Here is a 20920-nt window from a genome sequence, read left to right on the forward strand (position 1 = left end):
TTCTTTGCTGATATTTCGTATGATCTTATTGTGCATTTCCACATAACACTGTTTTGACTTGCTCGTACCTAATCCACTGTGACACGGCGAACATCTTTTAAAATGACAATGTGACACCTCTTTTTGTGTTTTTATCGTGACACAAGTACGGGCAGAATTAGCAACCTACATACGTCGACAGTATTAACATGAATTTGCTGTGAAAGCGTATATTTCACGTCTTTCACCCTTTGTTAGGAGCTACCACAGACGTCTCAACCAAACTACAGAGAGGTGGGTGGGATTGTGCAGGATGTCCCGTGTCATGCTGTCACACTTACGGGGAATCAACACATGCGGCGTATTTGAAGCGTATTTTTGACATGCGTGTGCCAGGACAGAACCACTCCGATGTTACTCAATGCTGCAATCTCCACCAGCCGCGTACATGCTGCATGGGAAGCGGGCGTAATATGCGAGTAATTTTCTGCTGCTCTGTTGTCTTTGTTGTAGTTGCAGCCGGGGTAGATAGCAAAATAGATGCTGCAGTGACGCTTACGTGTTGCACACGTTCGTCTGATGCTACAGTGTCGGTGTAGATTCCCAGTAAAGACGCTTCTCTCTGACAAATTATTGGTCTACATTTCTTTCATTTCTCCCAGCAGTATAGGCTCAGCTTACTTGGAACCTAGGCTGGACGATAGCACATAAAGGAGGTACAAAAAAAGGACAGTTCCATAAGAGGCAAGTCTATTCTTAACATGCAGGGATAAGATTTAACGATATATATATATATTTATACATCATTAGAATACAAACTGGTTGAGAGTGTATTTTAGTGTTTATTTGTATAGGGACAAGTACGAATCAAGTAAACTGATGCCACAAACTACAGCATTTATAGCCCTGTCTAATTTGCAATGCCCGTCCCTAGCTGGGCCTTTAAAAGACATAAAATAAATGACAAATGCACACGAGACAAAACAGACTCAACCATAAAACATAATAAAACAATATTATACTTGGATTTCTACTCTTTACATAGATAGCTTCATTGAGCTACAGAGGTTTTAAATGACATAAAAGATGTCCAAAACCAATCCTACAATCCAGATGTGTGAATACTGTTAATGAATATGTTTTTAAAAATCCTTTCCTTCACTGTACTCTGCTGCCGTCGGTGCACCTCAGCTCGCCTGGACACATCTGCTGCCATTGGCCTACATTTACCAAATGTAGGCAAACATCACGTCTGCACTTTTGCCAAATCGCTCTTTCTATGCGACACAAGCCAGATGAGTCTCTTTAAACCACACTGTCCATCTGAGCACGGCCTGCTATAATCTGTGTAATCTGAACTAAAGCCTTCTCTGACAGCTGTAATCCAATTAGAACAGACCACTACAGGGATTCACCCAAATATGGGAGCCTGTAAAAATACTGTAATGCTGTGTGGTGAAAGTGGTAAGCACAGGCTGACACAGATGGGGGTTTAAAGCTCCAGCGATGCACCTTCATGGCAGTACACCATAGAGGTCTGTTAAACAAGGCTCCAATCTGTTCTATTCAAGTGTATTCTTTGCACTCTTTTCAGGCGCTGGGGATCTGTGTGTGTGTGTGTGTGTGTGTGTGTGTGTGTGTGTGTGTGTGTGTGTGTGTATGTGTGTGTATGTGTGTGTTCATGCATCCCAACCCCCACACACACACAAAGCCAAAGCATGTCCTTAAACTTTCCTGGTGAGCAGGGCAGCCATAACACACCTGGGACAGAGCGCTCTGGACACACACACCTATAAATATCTGCACTTCTGCATGCACAGATAAACACGCATGAATAATTGAAGAAACAAACACGCATTAATGAACTCATGCGTTTGCACAAACACACATGCATACATTCACGTCTGTCATAAACCCACACAAACACATGCAATATACAAACACAGCATAAATGTGCATCAATAAATAATTACACTCTTCATTAGATGCTGCAGGTCAGCAGTTTGTGAGCGTGCTGCAGAGATTTGTGTCCTGGACGACCAGCAGAGGTTTATGTAAAGCGAAGAGGTCACTAGAGAGAGTATGAATTAGACTTTCAGTGTGTTATTTCCCCCCTGAGCAGATCGCTGAACTTGTGATATTTGACACAATCGTGAGTAAAGTTTAGGGTTTAGTGAGTTGTTGCACTTGCACTTAACCCCGTCTCGTTCCAGCCTTTCTTGACATATAAGAGCTGTTCATATCAAAATGTGACTCTAATACTGAGGTTCTAATAATTCAGTATCACTCTTGATATTTCTGCACAGTGTCAAGTCCAAACTCTCTCTCAGGCTGCCTGTGAGTTTCTGAGAAAAAAGGTCACTTCAGGGCCAACTCATACAGCTTTCATGGCTAAGCAGCTACAAGCTACAAGCTGGCACTCCATCAGCCTATAGCAGCCATTAATCCATTCTGTCATGTGCTAGAGTTAACAATGAACACCACTGTGCAGTAAATTTAGTTCACAGACACCATTCATACTATAGTTGGATCTGAGAAATTCCCCTGTTGAGAATTCTCTGTAAATTAGAAAGACTTCACAGCCTGAGGCGAAAAATATCCCAAGATAAAAACTCACGAGGAAGCGTCACAGCCGAAGTCATTAAAACGCTCAAGGTATGGAATATTCTGCTGCGTCATGCATCAAGATGTCGCAGGAGACGGGAGTGAAAACTGCACCTCATCAAAAAGTGTTTCCCCCAATGGGCTGAGTTCTAGACAGCATTTGACAGCACTTCACCTCGGCGCTGCGTGCGTTCATCACAGAACTGCCAAAAAAATCATCTTTACAAGTCACTTAGTCGCACGCTGAGTCATAAAAACTTCAGTTCTTTAAAGCAAAGGGGGATAATACCTGTGACGTTCAACAACACCATCTGTTTTCAGAGCTTTTTGACCTGTTCCTAAGAATAATATCTGGCAGAAGAACGAGCACAGAGATACATGGAGACTCTGGGTTCAGAGGTTAAAGGAGCAGTCTCAAAGATTGTAGTCTGGTTCTCTTTGGTGGCATCTCTGGCAATTACAGGTGTATTTTTGGTATTCATTTAACAGAGATCCAAACAGCATCCGAACCGACAGTTCTGACTAAATTAGTTCTCTTTTTCGGGGGGGATTTGCGCTTGGTTGTGAGGTTTCATTGTCTGTCATCATTGATCCTTTCTTTGTTTGTTCAGCCATCGTAACAGTTAACTCATAACTGAGCAGAGATCAGATAAAACAGTGCCTCTCTTCCACTTGCTCTCTCTGCCACTGCTAGGTGATGAAAGTCATCAGACATTGTTTTAAATTATTTTCTTTTTGCCCTTCTGCCTTTATTACGGCTGGATCCCACAGGAAGCGTGTCTGATTCGCAGCGCAGCGGAGCGCTGGCCCAAGCAGCTGGATTCGCGAGATCGAGGGAGAACTACGTTTTCGCGCGAGATTGAGAAATCACGTGATAACATCAATGTTTACAGAGCAACACACAAACAACAGTTCAGTTTGCACCTCCGAGGTTGATTATCTGCTCATCTGGAGATCATTCTGTAATGTTTGTGGTTCTACCATGGCTGAGTACACTACTTAATTAAAAGATTTGAGTGTGTTGTTGTTATGAAAATGGAAAAAAAGAGTCTGTACCGGTCTATACATGGTTTTTTAGTTTGAAATGACCAAATGCTGTATGCTGTATTCGTGTGTGACTTCCTGTTTGGAACGATCTGCTCCGTTCAGCATGACGCGTGCTTGAAGCGGCCTCCGTCAAAAATTGACCCGGCACGTATCTTAAGCGGAGCAGAGTGGAGAGACGTAGCGAATCAGCAGTTTGCAATGCACAAAGAATGGAGGCACATTTTCGGCCGTATCCATTGGCTTTCAGCGGGTACGCACCGTGAGCCTTTATACACAGTGCGTGCTTTAACCACTGAGCTAAACAGATGCCATGCTTGTACAGACACAGATTGTGGTCTTTTATCGGGTCAGCTGTATGTAATTGATAGTTAAGATAATATGGAAGCTAATTACAGTTCTATTGAAAGATTCCAGATCAGATCACGGCTCATGATTTCATAATAAATTCTTATTAAACTTTCTGTCTGCACTTCCTGACAAACTGTACCATTAAACCAGAAGTTTTCTGTAATTAATATTTAATAAATTATTTATTTTAAACAGAGACGTCTCCTGAATCATTTAAAGCTGCATTAATGTCGTTTCTTGTTTTCTTTCTATATTAAACATGAGTTAAATGACTACATGTAATGTGAAAGACGTCACCCATAGTCACATTCATACAGAGTTTTTCTTACTGTCGTAGCAAATGACTCTGAACACTGCGACAGTGAGCGGCCTCAGCCTCCGTTGCATGCATAAATCATGAATTAGCAAATGTAGTCATCGCACAGAGAAACAAACACTGCACCACATTTGCCTTTTATCATGACGTTTATACAGTTTGTCGCTTAAGGTCTCTCTTACAGATGCACCAAAATGCTCATATTTTGGTGCAGAATATGTCTTTCCTTACGTTTCTCTGTGCAGTTTAGCTTTGGCATCTTCAGCTCTCCAACTGCAATCACAAAACATCGTGTTGCTGAAAATGAATGGGGCTTTTATTTCCGGTGTCCTTAATGCCTAAAATAGCTTCCTCTACTTTGCCACTTAATGAATTTACCACAACAGACTGATCCTGCACCGACAAACCAGTATAAATTGCCCCTAATCCAAGTCACTACCAGCTAGGACAAGAGGTGATGGAGTTCATGTATGCCTGTCAGCTCATTTGCTTTAATAAATATGTAGGAAACATTAGTGTGCATGATGTAAGCGCAGCCATTAGAGCCCTGATATTCCCCACCCAGCAGGCCCTGGAGCCTGATGCAATGTGGGTGATCCATCCACTGAGGCACAAGCTAACGCTAATGAGACTGAAGATACAATAGGGAGATAGAGAGAGAATGAAGCAGTGAAAGGATACAAATACACAGATGCACACACACACACACACACACACACACCAGTCACCAGCCGCCTGGAAGACAGAATACAAAATGCCACAGAAATAGACTGTAATCCTGGCCAGCAGTGATCAACACTGATAAATATTAATAAACACTATTATGCTCAGAGAAATAAAGAGACAGAGTGAGAGAGAGAGGGAGAGAAAAGATAGAGAAAGGAAGGTAAAGAGAGGAAGAGTCGCAGTGAGAGAGGGAGACCAATAACAATAGAAGAGAGTCTTCTTGCTCTCTGTTATTGCAGGCAATTTTCCCTGTGACGTCCACCTTGTGGCTCTGCAGACAATATGGACTCACACACACTCACACACACACACGCACGCACGCAAACTCTCTGATTATCAGCCCATTTTCCTCTGTTTGTTTTCACTGTTGTTTTGTCTCTCTTGGGAGCAGGATAAAAGCGTGCACACACACATACACAAATGAGCACTCAGCAAAGTATACGGCGAGGGAGAGATAAAGTCCGATATACACACACACCAATGCACAGAGGATAGTATCTCCCTCCCTCTGTCTGAATCAGTCTCATTACTCATGCTGAGGCTGTAGCGTTGCCGGGTCGGCCTGCTCACAGAGCTGTGGAGCTGGACGGCAGCCCACAGCCAGCGAAGGTCACCCACCGCTCCGCTTTACTCCCAGAAGACCAACACTGGCCGCTTCCTGATAATGAGCGGACATAAAAGATGCACAGGGAGAGACGTGTGGTTGGAGCCACACCTATGATGGTGTGTAGGAGAGAACGCTCACCTAAACTCAAAAAGGCTTTCAATTGGGCTGGGTATCGAAAAGGATTTCTCAATTCGATTCGATTCCGATTCACAATGTCCCGATTCAATTTGATTTCCAACCCAATCAGATCTGATTCGATATCGATTTGTTTAGGCGTATTTCAGTTACAATATCAATGCATCTCTAACCTGGTGCATTATCAACACTTTTAATTATTTACCGTGACCAACACACAGCAGTCAACACAATATCAACAATTTTATGACTTTTTTTCAAGTCTCAGATTTTTAGTCTGTACGTCTGGCTCATGGTTTTGATTAAACAAACTGGGGTTCAACTTGCACGAGATTTGAGAACAAAAACACACGAGAATAAGAGTTATGGGAAAAGGCATACTTTACAAAAAGGGTCTCCAGCCCTGCTCCTGGAGAGCTACCTTCCTGCACACACCTGATTTGAACGATCTGCTCGTTATCATCCAACTGAAGCCTCTCAGGGGATTGATAATGAGCAAAACATTCGAATCAGGTGTGTTGGAATACGGACAAACCTAAAACATGCAGGAAGGTAGCTCTCCAGGAGCAGGGCTGGAGCCTCCTGCTGAACAACATGCCGAAAATACACTCGCGGCCGACGCCGATGCTAACAGAGAGTAACATAAACATCAGTGCAAAACTAACTTACATATTCATGGACGCACACACGATAAAAAGACTCGTTGCGGCGATCACTCTAACACATTTTTAAAGATCTCAGGATTTATAAATCAGTATTGGGTCATTCAAATGAGAATCAATTTGAATTGTAAAAATCTTTTTTTTAAACCCAAGCCCTTCCTTTCAAACACACCAACCTGGTGTTTCTATCACATAAAACAGTCAGGTCTACTTAGGGGGTTTGGAAAGAAGAAAAATCACATAATCGTACTCCAAAGTGAAATCGACACAAAGATATTAAAGGTACGAATGCAGCAATAGACGCTACGGCTACAGAAGTGATTATAACTTCAAGACACTGCGTGTGAATCCTAACATGCATCATCAAGTCCAGTTTCTAGTTCTGACATTAACTCTGATACTCAAACTCTTTTTACTTGCTTGTCTTCACAACATTTAAGTTCCTTTTGCTCTGTAAGGTTTTGGGCTGTCATGGAACATCAATCTAAAAGAGTCACGCTAACCAGCAGCATGTTTGGAGCTCTGGAAGCAAACACAGCCTGTGGAAACATAATGAGAGTGTGAGAAATTTAGGACAAAATTAACATGTGGCTACTGCTACTGTCCAACTAATCAGAATACTGCGTGACATGAAATGGGGCAGAATATATTACTTGCAATGCATAAGTGCAATTTTTTTTTTTAATAAAGCTACTGGGGGAAAAAAACAGGCAAACATACTGGGGAAGAAAAGAGAAGCAAAAAAGATCTTTTGAATCTTTGGGGATCTGTGGAACTTTTGAGTACCAGCTCTCTTCATGTAATATAAAATAAACTTCTCAAAAGGTGCCTTTACCCACTAGAGATGGCAGATGGGTCTTTGCACTGATTCATATCTTCAAATCTCATTCAGCTGTAAGATTAGTTCATGAGACTCGTTCACCAAGTCGTTCAGTGACATTTCCGGTTTAACCGTAATGACAAGGAAACAGCTCAGTCACTCCTTCCTCTCTCGAACTCGTTGATGAACGATGACCGATCTCGTTGCATTCACTGGTCTTCTCGTAAAAGCATCACGATATAACAGTTACTTGGCTCAACTTGTACATTACAAAACCTTTATGTCTTCATAAATAAATTACATTATTCAGTTTGTGTTCATCTGTCAGAGATTTACACGTCTGTGAACTGGCTTTGTTCGCACGCCTGAAATACTTCCGTCCCACTTTCGTTTGTAATCAGGTCGTATCGTTCACGAGGACCATTCTCGGTCAAGTGATACGTTCCATAGTTCTCCTAACCAATGACATGGTCATTTGATAAATACAGCCCTCCTCCAAAAGGTGATTGGCACGTGCATCAATCAGTCTGCTTTTGTAAAAGAAGGAAGGGATTGGGAAACTGCGAGCAGAGCAGAGTCAGACGCAGTTCTGTTGGACGTTAACATCAAGCGAGAGAGAATTTAATGAAGGGCAGGAACGGATGAATGCATGGAATTGAACGGATCATTCAGATCACTAAAAAGATGAGTTCTTTTTGAAGGAATCGTTCATGACTGAAACATCTCTATTACCCACGACAATCCCTTGTAGATGGGGTCAGAGGTGCATTTGGCACCATTCACTCCGTCAGCAACTTCTGTGACTCCTTGTCATCTCAGCAACAAATTCCGCCAGTCTCCGTTAAAGCAGCGCTCGAACATCGTTCCAGTTTGATAAATAGACTGTATGAGTAATAGACACAATGAAGACCTAACCACCATCTTCACTGTTTACTAACCCTGTTTCCGGTGCCTTTGTGACGTCAGAAGGTGACACAGCAGAAAAGAGACCGACAGCAGTATACTCCACCGGCAATGGGAAATGAGACAATCGGCATCGATAGGCAGATCTTCCCGGGTCTAAAAAACCTGCGTCAACGTGCTGATTTTGGTGGGAAAGCATACTAAAGTCAGTTCTTTCAATGGAAGAATTTAGTCCCGCTGACCCCAAGTGCATGACATGAGCATATTGCTATTTCAATGAGTCAGACAGGAAGAGGGGGGGCGTTGAACAGGCTGCAACTATTGGAGTGTTTGGGATTAAAGCCACTTTCATGCTGGATGTTAAGCAGGCCTCACAGAGGAACATGTTCTCCCTCATAGCTGAACCATCATCTATAAACCCATATTCTGTCAATTTGTCCTCTGTTCCACCTCTATCACGTTTTTTGTAATCTGTTTTCCTTCATTCAATAAGTTCATTGTTCCGTAACTGATCACAAGGCAAGCATGCAAACTGAGCAAAGAGGCCTTTCCAATGTGAGAGGTTGGTGTCACACAAATATCCCTCCTGCCGCTCTCTTGTTTTCTGGGTTTCATATGAGTAACAGTCCGCCGGTCCTGAATATGCTCTACCTACACAGAACTCAAGTCATGGATGACATTGTAGAGGCCCTCAAGGACTGGAGCATCATGCAAATGACTTTCTCTCCTATATATGAATTATACTACCCGAGCCATAACAGGAAAATTGGAATTGGACCTGGACTGATTTCAAGTCAATTTCATATTAGGTGTGGAACTGTGACCATAAAGTCCCTCCTTTTAGCAGCTATAACCCTGATACAAGTGGCCAAGATGATCCGCTGCCAAAGGAATGTGAGAGTTGTGTAATAATTTGTGATGAAGGTGATAAGATTGACAATCCAAAAAAAAATTATATAGTTCTTCATATAGGGCCGTTTTTAGAAAATGATTTCCTCAAGTGCTGCACACGGTGATGAACTCTGATAGCTTCCAGGTAGAGGGGTGTGTCTGAGTGCCGACTGACCCGACCTTGTCTCTGGGAATGAGCCGCTATGAAAGTTTCCACACGACACCGGTGCAGAGGCAACGAGCTGTCAGCGCCAACGTCAGGAAACACTGAACATGCCTGTTCGAGGAGATGATGAATTCATCACAGCAGCGTCCCAGAGCGAGCTCTGCTGACACGACCTTGATCGATCGCAGCAGAACGACAGATGGCCATAAAGGACAATCATGTAACTGTACGCTCATTAGCATAATCCCATGCATATACAGTACACTTTATACTACAAGGCCACATGGCGCTTGCACAGCACCACTGGGCCTGTGACAGAGATGTAACATTGTAATTGTCATTCATGAGCCATGAAAACATAACGGAAGTTAAGCAGCAACATTACAAGAACTTGTGATTTGGTTCAGAAAATTCATATTGTCAGTGTCTGGCAGAACACAGTAAGTGACTTCTATTTAGCAAATAAAGAGGCAGCTAATTCCAACGAGCTCAAGGCTTTAGAGCAAAGCTAAAACATATGGGGGGTCAATACCAACAACAGAGACAGCATGGGAAACAAGTGATTTTGGTTGCTCATGTAATAATACAACAGACACCGATTTGATCCCTGCAGCTGGATAATGAAGGCAGAAAAATAAACCTGGCAGCTCATTCTAACTCGCCCAAGCCTCTTCATAAGTGGACCAGAGGTGTCCAACACATTGCATACATTGTAATGACATAAAACATACAACAAGCTACACGTAGCATGTGTCTCATTACTTTTGTTCTATTGGCAAATATGTATCAACTTAAAATCTCCAGCCACACTGCATTCATGTCTATAGGGCTGCTCCTTTAAGTGGTAATATCAAAGATCTCAGTTTTGTTCTCTTTGGTGCCACCTGTGGCGATAAACGTTAATTGCAGGAGCACACTTCCCAGATATCCAGACAGTGCTACATGTGTGGCTCCGGTTGTAACTCTTGATTTTCCTGGCTGACGGTCGCTTTCCTTTTCAGACTGTTTGCTTCATCTGAGCATCGAGTTTGTTTCTTTTTCACTTCTTTTTGAAGTTGTATCTGTAGTCATCCATCTTTTCTCTGTTTGTTCAGCCATAGTAGATTACTGTTTACTCACAACACCAACCAATCACTGCTTGTGATTTTTTCCACGAAAAGTCGCCACAGACACCCAGTCCATAATACTGCAAATGCAAAGGCTGTCATCAGTAGGTCATAGGCTCAATCACCATTGTGTTAGCTCATTTGGCGATAGTGACTTAACAGATCTTCGAGATTTTATCTTTAAAATTGATGATTCAAGTTATCAGGGAACACCCTGCGTTGACTCTGAACTTCTGTTTTCTTGCTGTGTCATTGCACCCGGAGAAACAACATGAAAGGCCACAAACTTTTGAGCAGAGTCTTAAATGCCTCTTCAATGTTCACAGTGTTTTTACCAGCAGCTGAATTCACCGCAACTAAAACCAGTAGAGCCACTGCTTTACATCGTGTTACTGTAGAAATCTGTTTTTCCTCAGACGCTCTTCGGTCCGGCTTTAAGGGCCGCCAGCCGAGTTGTGGGTTAGCTAAGCTTTTGGCAGTGATAGCTTAAGCTCCAGACGTACTGTGACTCATCTTTTAAATAATAATATTAAAAACAATGGTGATTTGACTTGAAACACAAGTAAAATAGTTAGACGGCACTTACTATAAACCTGCCTATAGAAGTTTGGTGTTGGCACAAGATGAAAGAAGTCAGAGGAACACCAAAGGTACCCTTAAAGAAGAGTAAGGGCATCATCAAAGTAAGTAGGGTGCATCATCTGTCAACCATGACTGTCTGCACAACAACTCGTGTGAATCCATCCCATGTATTCCACAAGCTATCACAGGTTAAGTAAAAGGTCACAGGACCTTGACATACTGGTAGAGCTAGAGGTAAAGTAAGGGGATCACCAAAGTCGGTAAAGAACATCCTCTGAGGACCTGGGTTTTCTTCAGATATGCTCATCCCAATCCATGCAACAGTTGAAATATTTCAGTCTGTAATATACTTCAGCAAATACAGACTGGCTGACAACGCCATCCCTAGAGCAAAGCCAGTTCCCCCTTCCTCTCTCTACCTAGTTAGTCTTGCCTCCATTGTCTCCACCTTTCATGTCCTTCCCCTTGACTCTATGTCTTTGAAAATGTACTGGTACTTTTCTCTCTATAGAGTATACTCTCATCCCTTTGTTCTACCTCATTCCAATAATTTTCCATCGGTCTGCCTTCCAACTATTTAAAACAACTTCCATTCCATCTATTCTCATTTTCCTTTCTTCCTGAACCCTGTCCTCTGTCCACATCCTCCCTTCCTTCCAATTCTTTCCTCCTCCTCCCATGAAAACCCAAGACTCCCATTTTCTTTCATGTCCCATGAGTCTGCTCCCTTCTTACACTGCATCATCTGTTCCCTCCACATTGTATTTTCACATCACATCCCGGCCCTGGCTTTACACACTAAGTCACTCTCTACCTCATCACTCAGTGGAAAGTCAAGGAGAGGGCAGAGAGGGATGGTGAAAGAGCAAAGGCTTGAGAGAGAGGGGGACAAGAGGGAGGACGCTGAAGAGGAGTGTAAAACTGAGCGAGGTGAAAGGTTAAAAATTAAAGACAAAGAAAAGAGGTCAGCGAGAGTAGTTCGGGGAGGGAAAGGGAGCAATGCAAAGCAAGCAAAGAAGATAAAAAGAAGCAGCTGAGGGAGAATTGGCTTAGAAAAATGAAATAAATCTTAATGCAAATGACGGGGCTAGAAAGACAGGCATGGAAGAAAAGGGTGGACGGGATGGGAGAGAGAGAAAGAGGAGATGGAGACACAGAGAGGTGCAGAGGAGTCCAGAGATTTATGGCAGGTTGTTATGGAGCACTGACTGAATAACAGAAGGTGAGACCAGGTGAATTATTCATGAGGATTCAGGGCTGTGTGTGACATGCCGGTGACACACACACAGACACACACACCCACACCCACAAATGTCTCTCAGACACCCTTAGGCCAGCTCAACTATGAAGAAAGGGAAAGACAAGCCACCCGCAACCTGTGGACAGCCTGAATTATTCCTGAAAGTAGACAGCTGTCCTGTCTCCACACTGAACCAGCAGTATCATTCAACCATTGAACAGTTCTGACAATATTATATTAAGTTGTGTTTTTATGTTAATGATATGAGATTTTCAGCTGCAATACCAAAGAACTGAATTTATCAAGTTCTTTAAGTTCTCCTGGTAATTCCACATTAATTCACATTATTAGACATTAGCTGTGGGTACAAAGTCATTACTTATTTCAGAACAGCTGCATGGCACAGGCATTAGCAGAGTTTCCCACACATAGACTTTACTTGTCCAAGTATATTAACGGCCGCTCAGGTAGATTTTGCGACCCATTATAGCATTTTTTTCTCCCCCCCTGAGAGAACGACGCCATACGTGATCGATTAACTTGTGGCACTGGGCAATCTCCCCTCGCTCAAGCCCCTCCCTGGGATTCATTCTGATATCGTGGGAAGGTTTCACCTACTCAAAGTCACACATGCTCTGCAAAGAAACAGAGAGAAATGCACATGCATATATTGCATCGGAGCCGGCTTAGGGCAGACCCAAATGATTTGAAGCTTCAGTCGTTGCCATGGTAATCGTCGGCAAAAATCAGTATTCTGATTTTAGATTTTTCCTTTTAAACCACAGACATTAGGAGTGTGTTTCTCACGCTCTGTAACTTGCTCAATAACGTCGCCATCTGTCCTTATTTCCGTGCACAGTTACTATACAGTATAAACTACATCTCTACATGCTGCGAATGACACGAGCAGGAGCTGTAACCTGCGATCAGTTCATCATAGGTTATAATAACGCAGCGCGGGGAGGACATTAGACGTTACATAACGTGGATCTGTTTGTTAATCGTGCGGATCTTTCTGTCTGTCTGTCACTGTCATCACCTCAGTCCCCCCCGACCTATGGGAAAAGCTGCATAAGAATAGGTTTTGCATTTGTCTTCTTCAACAGCTACCTTCAAGCACCAGCAATATGTCTTTGACGTGTGATCAGCTCCCTGAAGATGGATATCTTTTGTCTGTTCAGTGCAGTAGTTGCTCTTATAGCAACTATTACAACTCCTTTAAATGATGGGCATTTACTATGCATGTCCCTGGTCAAATAGGTGGCGGTAATGCCCATAAGCTGTTTGCAAACTGCCTATTAAGTGAAAAATTATGAGAACAAACATTCCCATGAAGTCTGGCATGCCCAGACCAAATGCAGCAATCATCAGGCTAAATCCTTTACAATGTAGAACTTTAGTTTTAATCAGGTTATAAAAAAAAGTAATTCTAATCTATTCTAATTGAATTACGCTTTACTTTTACTTATTGTGTATCCATGTCCATGTAAACTCAGCTAACATTTGAAAGGATCAGCACCAATTGATCTCCTTCATTGTGCTCAACACATTGAAGATTGGACAGAAAAGTATGAGGACTACGGTTTTCTAACACTGAAGATAAGTTAGGTTACAGTACTGCAGGTACAACTAATAGTGATGTAGTATGTTGTCAAAACTCTTTTTACTCATACTCTAACCATGAATATATCCTCTCTCTGGGATGCAATGGTAAATATACTGTATTTTCCAGCCACATTCTCCCATGGTGCTACATTACTGGATTTGAGGAAGCCACTGATACAGCATTTTGTTCCACAAGCTTAATGTGCAATCAGACCTAAATGTAGGTGGCTTTGGCCCAAACCAAAATAGAAATATCGTTTTCTTTGATTGGGGATTTGTTGAGATTCACACTTTCCACTTTGGGGTTAACCAAGGAAATAGATGCACAAACAACTTGGAGTTTTGAGGTTCTGGCTTCGGCGGTGAGAGTAACAAGGGCAAAATATACTAAAGCTTGGGCAATTTCAGTTAAACATAAGACCAATGTTGAAATCATCCTAAGAATTGCCTGTAGGGTGTTTTCCATACAGTTTGGCTAACATAATGCTCAGCAGCTCTCTGAGACATGAACAGTTACTTGCATTCTCAGGCAATTACTTGAAGCCACCCCAGAGAAAATTTCCCACCGACGTTAAACAGATTTAATGAAATTAATTCTTCAGAGCTCGACAAAACGTACTGAAATTTGTTTGTATTCGAACACACCCAAAGTCATGACCACTAAAATGCTATTGGCAACTTTCAAGGTTAAGACAAGCAGTCCAAACTGACCATTATTTCAAGGACTAGTGTGCTAACTGTACTTGAAACTTAAATTGATGTGAACCAGCCTTTTCTGTAAACAACACATGCACACAAAACCACAAACCAAAATGTCCTACAACAATTTGGTATTTCATAACTCTCATGATCACAGAAACACCTCTGGGAGCGGCTGTCTCAATCACTCACCGAGTTGATGCAGGCCAGCTCCTTGTTGAGCAGCCAGGGCAGGGAGAGTTTCCCCTCTCCTCTGTAGCACGACTGAATCCTCTCTTTAATCTTCTCCTTTATCCGTCTCATTGTGAACAGACACAAAGCCGACTCCTTTGGCGGCTTGGCTCTGTTCTTCTGACCCTGTGCAAATACAGTAAACAGAACCTCCTCGTGCTCTTGAATACCAAGCGACCGTGCCAGACGGGTCCCTGGCCGGGCCAAATAAGCATCCTGAACCAAGCGATATTCCACTCCATCCTTGGTGCAGCCAATGGGGAACTCAACATACGAGTAGAACTTAGGATCGTCAACACATAGGCGGACAATTTTAGAGGTGAAGAATTGTTCGCTGCTGGCATCTGGTGAGGTCAGCTGGGTGTCAAGCTGTAACGTAAGATAATACACAAACTGCTCGCTGTTGAAGCCATAGATGTAGTAGATGTCAAACGCTGGGAACTTGGAGAGCGTGTCTGAGGGAATCTTCAGCTGCGAGGAGACAAACTCATCCTGGTAGACAAAGCTGAACATGTCAGCGTTCTCCTCGTTGGACATTAACTTGCGGCTGGACAGTGTAGGGAAGTACTCAGATTTACCATCGATGGGAGTGCCGACAAAAAGTTTCCCACCTCCACCAAAAAGATCCGGGGAGATCACAACACCGGACATGGTGCCTGCCTCAGCGACGCTGGATAGATAATGCTCTTTGCGGTGGTGGGGCTCGCCGAGCTTAAACAAATCATCCAGACGCAGGAACTGACATATTCCCTGGGAAGTACTCCCACAAGCAATTAAGCGGTTGTGGGCAGCATCAAGTAGCAGGAGTTTGTTGACATTAGAGGTCTGCACCAGCTCATGGGGGCAGGACTGGACGCCAGGTGGAGGGTAGCAGCGAGGGTTGTCCGTGACTGGGCCAGTGACATGGCTTCGTAGCTTGGTCAGATTACTGGATAGCTTGTAGATCCAGTTGACAGCGCCCAGGTAAACCTCGCCTGTTTTGTTGTTAACAACTAAATGAGTGAGACCTCCTTCTGGAGGGGAAAAGGAGAGAAGGGAGGAAGGAGTGGAGGTGGAGGGCATGGGTAGGGAGAGGAGCAGGAAAAGGGCGGGGAGGGTAAGAAGAGATGGGTTTAGGTGGAAGGACATGGTGGTGAGGGGAGGGGAGGTGCGAACAGGTGGGTGTTAGTGTGGATTTTTCAGTGTGTAATCCTCTTCAGGGTCAGTCGGTGCCTTGCGGGACTGCAGGGTACGATGATACAAAAGAAGAGTTTCCAAGCAATCAACTTCCTTTTCCTATTTTCCTCCTTTCTCCACTGCTGTTTTTATAACCTCATCCCCTGGTCCTCAGCCTCGTCCGCCACCAGCCCTGAGAAAGAGAAACAAAGGAAATCTTAGCAAACAGAGACGTCAATATATTCATGGACTTGTGTTATACACTTCCACAGATCTGACAAATAGAATTTATTTGTTTGTATCGAAATGACAAAACACTAAATATTCGCCCACAGACCCAGACTCAGAGGCCTCGACGCTGAAGTCCAAAAAAAACAAATGAGGGCACTATCGGCTTTGTTTTATTGACTTCTTGACTCTTGGCTCGCACCACTCTGTGGAGTGCATCTTTTAAAAGAAGACAGGGCCAAACATTGCTCCTCTGCGTATCGATTGTCTGGTGGTATTAAAAGGATCCAGCCGACAAAGTGCGCACACACACACACACACACACACACACACAGAAAAATACTTATGCACTACAGATACACTTGAACTGCAACCTGTGTCACAAACGTGTGAGCAAAAAAGGAAACAGGTAGGTGTACTTTGAAACAGCATGCGCATACAAGAGGCATAGAAAAGCCAACCAACATTGTTACAAAATGCAGGCTGAGCGAGCGATGTGCAGCATAGGGATAGCAGGTAAACATCCATAAATTACAAGCATGGCTGCAGGGAGAATCCTATAGTATATATACTGTTGAGCAACAGAGCAGAGAAATATAGGCCTGCCTGTTAAAAAGAAAGCAGAGAGAGAGGGAGAGAACCGGTCCAGGATGATAAAACACAGGAGACAGTGAGAGGGAGAAGGAAGTGAAAACTATTTGGCTTCATACCAGTTCAATATAAAGGTAGTGGAGATGGTGGGCACGATTGTTATAAGTAAAAACTAAGAGGAAGATAGAAAAAAAGAGGGGAGATTGACCATCTGTCTATTTTCCCATCCTTCCACTCATTTTTTATAGACCTAGCTGCTTATCGAGGTTCGGGGTCACTGGGGGCTGGGGCCTATCCTTGAATGCACTGAGAAACAAAGTGTCTTGAAAGTTAAGGTGCAAAAGCTCAACATGCTCACCCATCACCACTATTGTGGCTATTATTATCATTTCCTGTGATGAAGATGGATATTATTGAATGTAATCCGAAGTTGAGAAGGAGACACGCTGGCTAGATAGCTTTGGAAACGTTGGAGTAACATCAAAATTCTTCTAACCAGCAGAGTCTGAAAGCCCTGCTCACCTGTTTTCCACCTCAGCTGCATCTTACTCCAAGTCAAGCAAAATGTAATCCTCTTAACAACAAGGCCATTTCAATTCATTTTAATCTATTTGGCTGATGACAGAGATCTTGGTTACACAATACGTGCAATAAGAGACAGCCATGAAACTGCTGATAATGTTTTCTTCTTTAATCAGGAATTATTTCCTGGTTTTGAAAACACTGACACAATTATCTCCCCAAAAAGCCATTTGGTTCTGACAGAGCTGATCTACGGGGTGACAAGCCCTGAAGTAAACAGTTTAATGTTGCCATTTCTCTCATGCCTGCTGCCGTTATGTCTCAATGCTGCACTGCAACAAAATGACAGGGTGCCCAAACTCCAATCACATAAACGAGAAATGGCCAACAATTCAAAGATTTACCATTTCTAAAGCTTTGTTGGGGCCTAAACAATCATCAAAATAGCGCGTGGGAGGGGAATAAGCCACAAACAAGAACATTATTGGTGAATGCACCTGGTGAGTAACATTCATTCAAATGACTGGGCCCCATCTTGGAACAAAGGTTGTCACAATCATCCATGGTGTTAACTAGGGCTGGGCGATACGGACAAAATCCTATATCACAACAATATATATCACAATATATAATGTTTTCTGGTAATGTAACAAATAATAAGTCAATATGAAATAACCACATGGTAAAGCCTATTTCTGGATAATCCTGTGTGAGTTAAATATTTGACAAATAAAAAGTACTGACTTTCCGTTTTCGCTTGGGCTGAGTACGAGTCCTTTTCCGGACTGGATTGCAAGGATCAGTACGTAAAGCGTTGTCAAAATGACGTAAAAAACTGCAGTTCAGCTGCTGGTTTTGTTACATCACAATAGAGACCATATAGAAAAACACATATGATAGACATTTTCATATTGTTTTAACGGTATATATCGTCATATTGCCCAGCCCTAGTGTCAACCATGCCTGACAGCCATGTATAACCGCATGTCTGTATTAGTTCATTGGTTTAAGCTCAGCAATATCAGAGCTTGTTTCATAATGGAGTTTGGTCAGCAAACTATTCTCGTCTCTCGTTTGGGCTGCTGTTTCTCATTCCTTCCTCTCATTACATTCCTCTCTCCCTCTCTCTCCCTCTCTCTCTCTCTCAGACACTTCACCTCTTGTCAATAGTGTCTTTCATCTCCAGCCCAGCCATGATTACAGTGGCCCGAGATGACGATGCTGATGCCTGTCCCATCAGGACAATGCAGCTACTGTTAGACACACACACACACAAATGTGATAACACAACACACATGTACAGTATTTGGTCAAAAGTATTTTTACACCCCTACACACGCACACTCATAGACATAATTGACATAAAACAGACCTGCCCATGCACACTCATGCACCACCCATACACCAACCATGAATAGACGAGAGGAAACTTAATTATAATCACTGTTCAAAATGACAAGTTAAGACAGTTATTTTTGAACATTTTCATCTCAGCTTCTCTGAAGTTTTTTTTACAAATTCTATAAATAATCTTAAACCATGTAGCACACGTTGACTCTAGTCGCATTGTAGCTTTAGAAACCAGTGGAGCTGAGAGCCGATGATGTGAGGAACTGTTTGACGAAACTGAAAAGAAAAAGGATGAGAGGAGAGAGGAAGGTGTCTCACAGCGGAGTGTTGCTTTAAATGTCTGAATTAGATCAGAGAAAAAACTGAGTTCTTAATGAAGATGTTAGAGAAGTGACTGTTGGCACATGCACAGGTGTAAACTGTCCTCCTGCTGTGGTGCACAGATTTCTAATCAAAAATGCACATTGATGTTATAATCATGTGGTTATGCATTGTTGCGTTCTTATCAAATTGGGCACATTTACATTTTCCAACATATATGTAACTCATAGGCATGTGGGATTAAGTCAGTGTAGTTGCACAGAAGTACGTCAAATGACCAGGACGTAATAGTGGAATGTAATGTGTTAAAATTACATGTCACAAAACAATGCTCTATGGAAAGTCAAGGAAGATCCATCTTGAAGGGAGCAGATAAATCCTCTAGAACCTTGGTTCTCGCAAAAAAGTTTGCTATACTGTGCTTTTATTTTGAAGGACATGGGTTTCTGATGCATTCATGCAGTAGTAAACTGCACCATTTTTCATTCAATAAGTGGTTGAATAAATTCAGAAATTTGGGTCGCAATTTGTGGGTCCTGAGGGTAGACCAGTTGAAAACCACTGCTCTAGAAACTCTGGTGACTTAGAATAACGAGGGATAAGTTCACTCATGGTGGCGGTAGGGGTGGACAGACTTTCCCTCAGGAGGCCGGGCTCAAATCCTGCGTGAGACTGAAAGTCACATATGCACATAACATAAAGTTACTGACATCAAGCATTTATTTTAACACAAACCAGAATCTTTTGTTTTTCTAACCTGAACCAAGAACTTTGGTGCCGAAACCTGACCAACAGTTTCACAACATTAACCATGTGTTAAAAGATATTCTTCTTCTCCCACATGCACATGTTACTGCGTGTGAGTGTGTGTTTTTAGTATATCTGTGAGAACAAGTGTACATTCCTCTATTTGTTCCATATTCAGTATATTATCTGAGCTTTTCTTTGATACATCATCAAAAAACGTCTCTAATCAGAAATAATGTGACAAAATGTTATCGCTTGATATATCATGACATTATTTTAATTCCAACTGATCAGCATCTTATCTGATCCAAGAAAACCTTGAACTAAGCAGGCCTTCACTTCACTTCTGATGGAGAGCGAGAGAGGGAGTGTGCGTGTGTGCGTGTGTGTGTGTGTGTGTGTGTGTGTCAAGGCCATCCTGAAGCCCACCTGCCACATCAGATGAAGCTGTAGAGGCGTTCAGGTCCATCCCTCTGATTTATTGCTGTTGGCACATCGATTGCACACACAGCCACAGACCTTGGCCAAACACTTAGGCAAATTTATACACACCGCTTCTTTAGCATGGAGCTCACATCGCTGCCTGCTGGCCTCACTCGATCCATGCGAGTCTGTGTGTTTTTCTATCTGCGTGTGTGTGTGTGTGAGTGTGTGCATCCTGCATCTGTTCAATCTTATTTACTACAAAAACACAGGCAGACACACGTCCAAACACACCGGCCTGTGCATGAACTGGATGTACACAGAGCATTTATAACGGCAGCCCAACTGTACGAACCAGGGGCAAAGTATAAACATTTACATTAATACTCTGATTTAAACACTTTTTGTTCAGGAGAAAAGCAGCGGACACAGAAAACTTTGTGGGTATGGGTACAATTAAACTAATTGGTGCCTTCACCCGATTTATGATCCTGTTTATAAAACCGACTGAACCTTTGATTTCTACATAAAGTCTGTTATACAACTGACAATAAGATCCTTGCAGCATCAGTGCCTTGGCCTTTGTAACACCACTTGGGTTCTACACCTCTTGCTAAAGCTGAAGCTAATTTACACCCTGTGCTGAAAGTTAAAGTTATTTGAACTGCTGAACTTTTACAATCTTTGCAGTCAGTCTACACCTCATCAAGGACCTTGAGCATGAAGAAATCATGTCGGAGACTCGGAGTCTGATTTAAAAAGTAAATGTGTATTGGCTTTTCTGCAGCCTTGAGCTACGTTCATATGACTGAGTGTGCATCCCAGCTAACCGTGAGAGCCGCTCAGACTGCTGATCGTGTGAAGGCAGCCCAAAAGGCTCTGCACATGATCAGCGGTGTGGAATAGTGTTGACCAG

At 42.7% G+C, this 20920-nt stretch overlaps 1 protein-coding gene across 1 annotated transcript in view; it reads right to left on the minus strand.

Annotated features, from left to right (window-relative positions):
• The window catches only part of LOC138590044 (plexin-A1-like), a 294703-nt gene that overhangs the window by 237447 nt on the left and 36336 nt on the right, over window positions 1-20920 (minus strand). Inside the window, exon 2 of the mRNA XM_069660575.1 lies at window positions 14629-16015. Within this exon, the coding sequence (XP_069516676.1) occupies window positions 14629-15795 (1167 nt within the window). The 5' untranslated portion in view covers window positions 15796-16015. The remainder of the gene's footprint in view (window positions 1-14628; window positions 16016-20920) is intronic.

Source organism: Semicossyphus pulcher, unplaced genomic scaffold (genome assembly GCF_022749685.1).
Source record: "Semicossyphus pulcher isolate SPU_LCO1_2020_fin unplaced genomic scaffold, fSemPul1.0.p SCAF_13, whole genome shotgun sequence".
In the NCBI taxonomy this organism is placed as follows: Eukaryota; Metazoa; Chordata; class Actinopteri; order Labriformes; family Labridae; genus Semicossyphus; species Semicossyphus pulcher.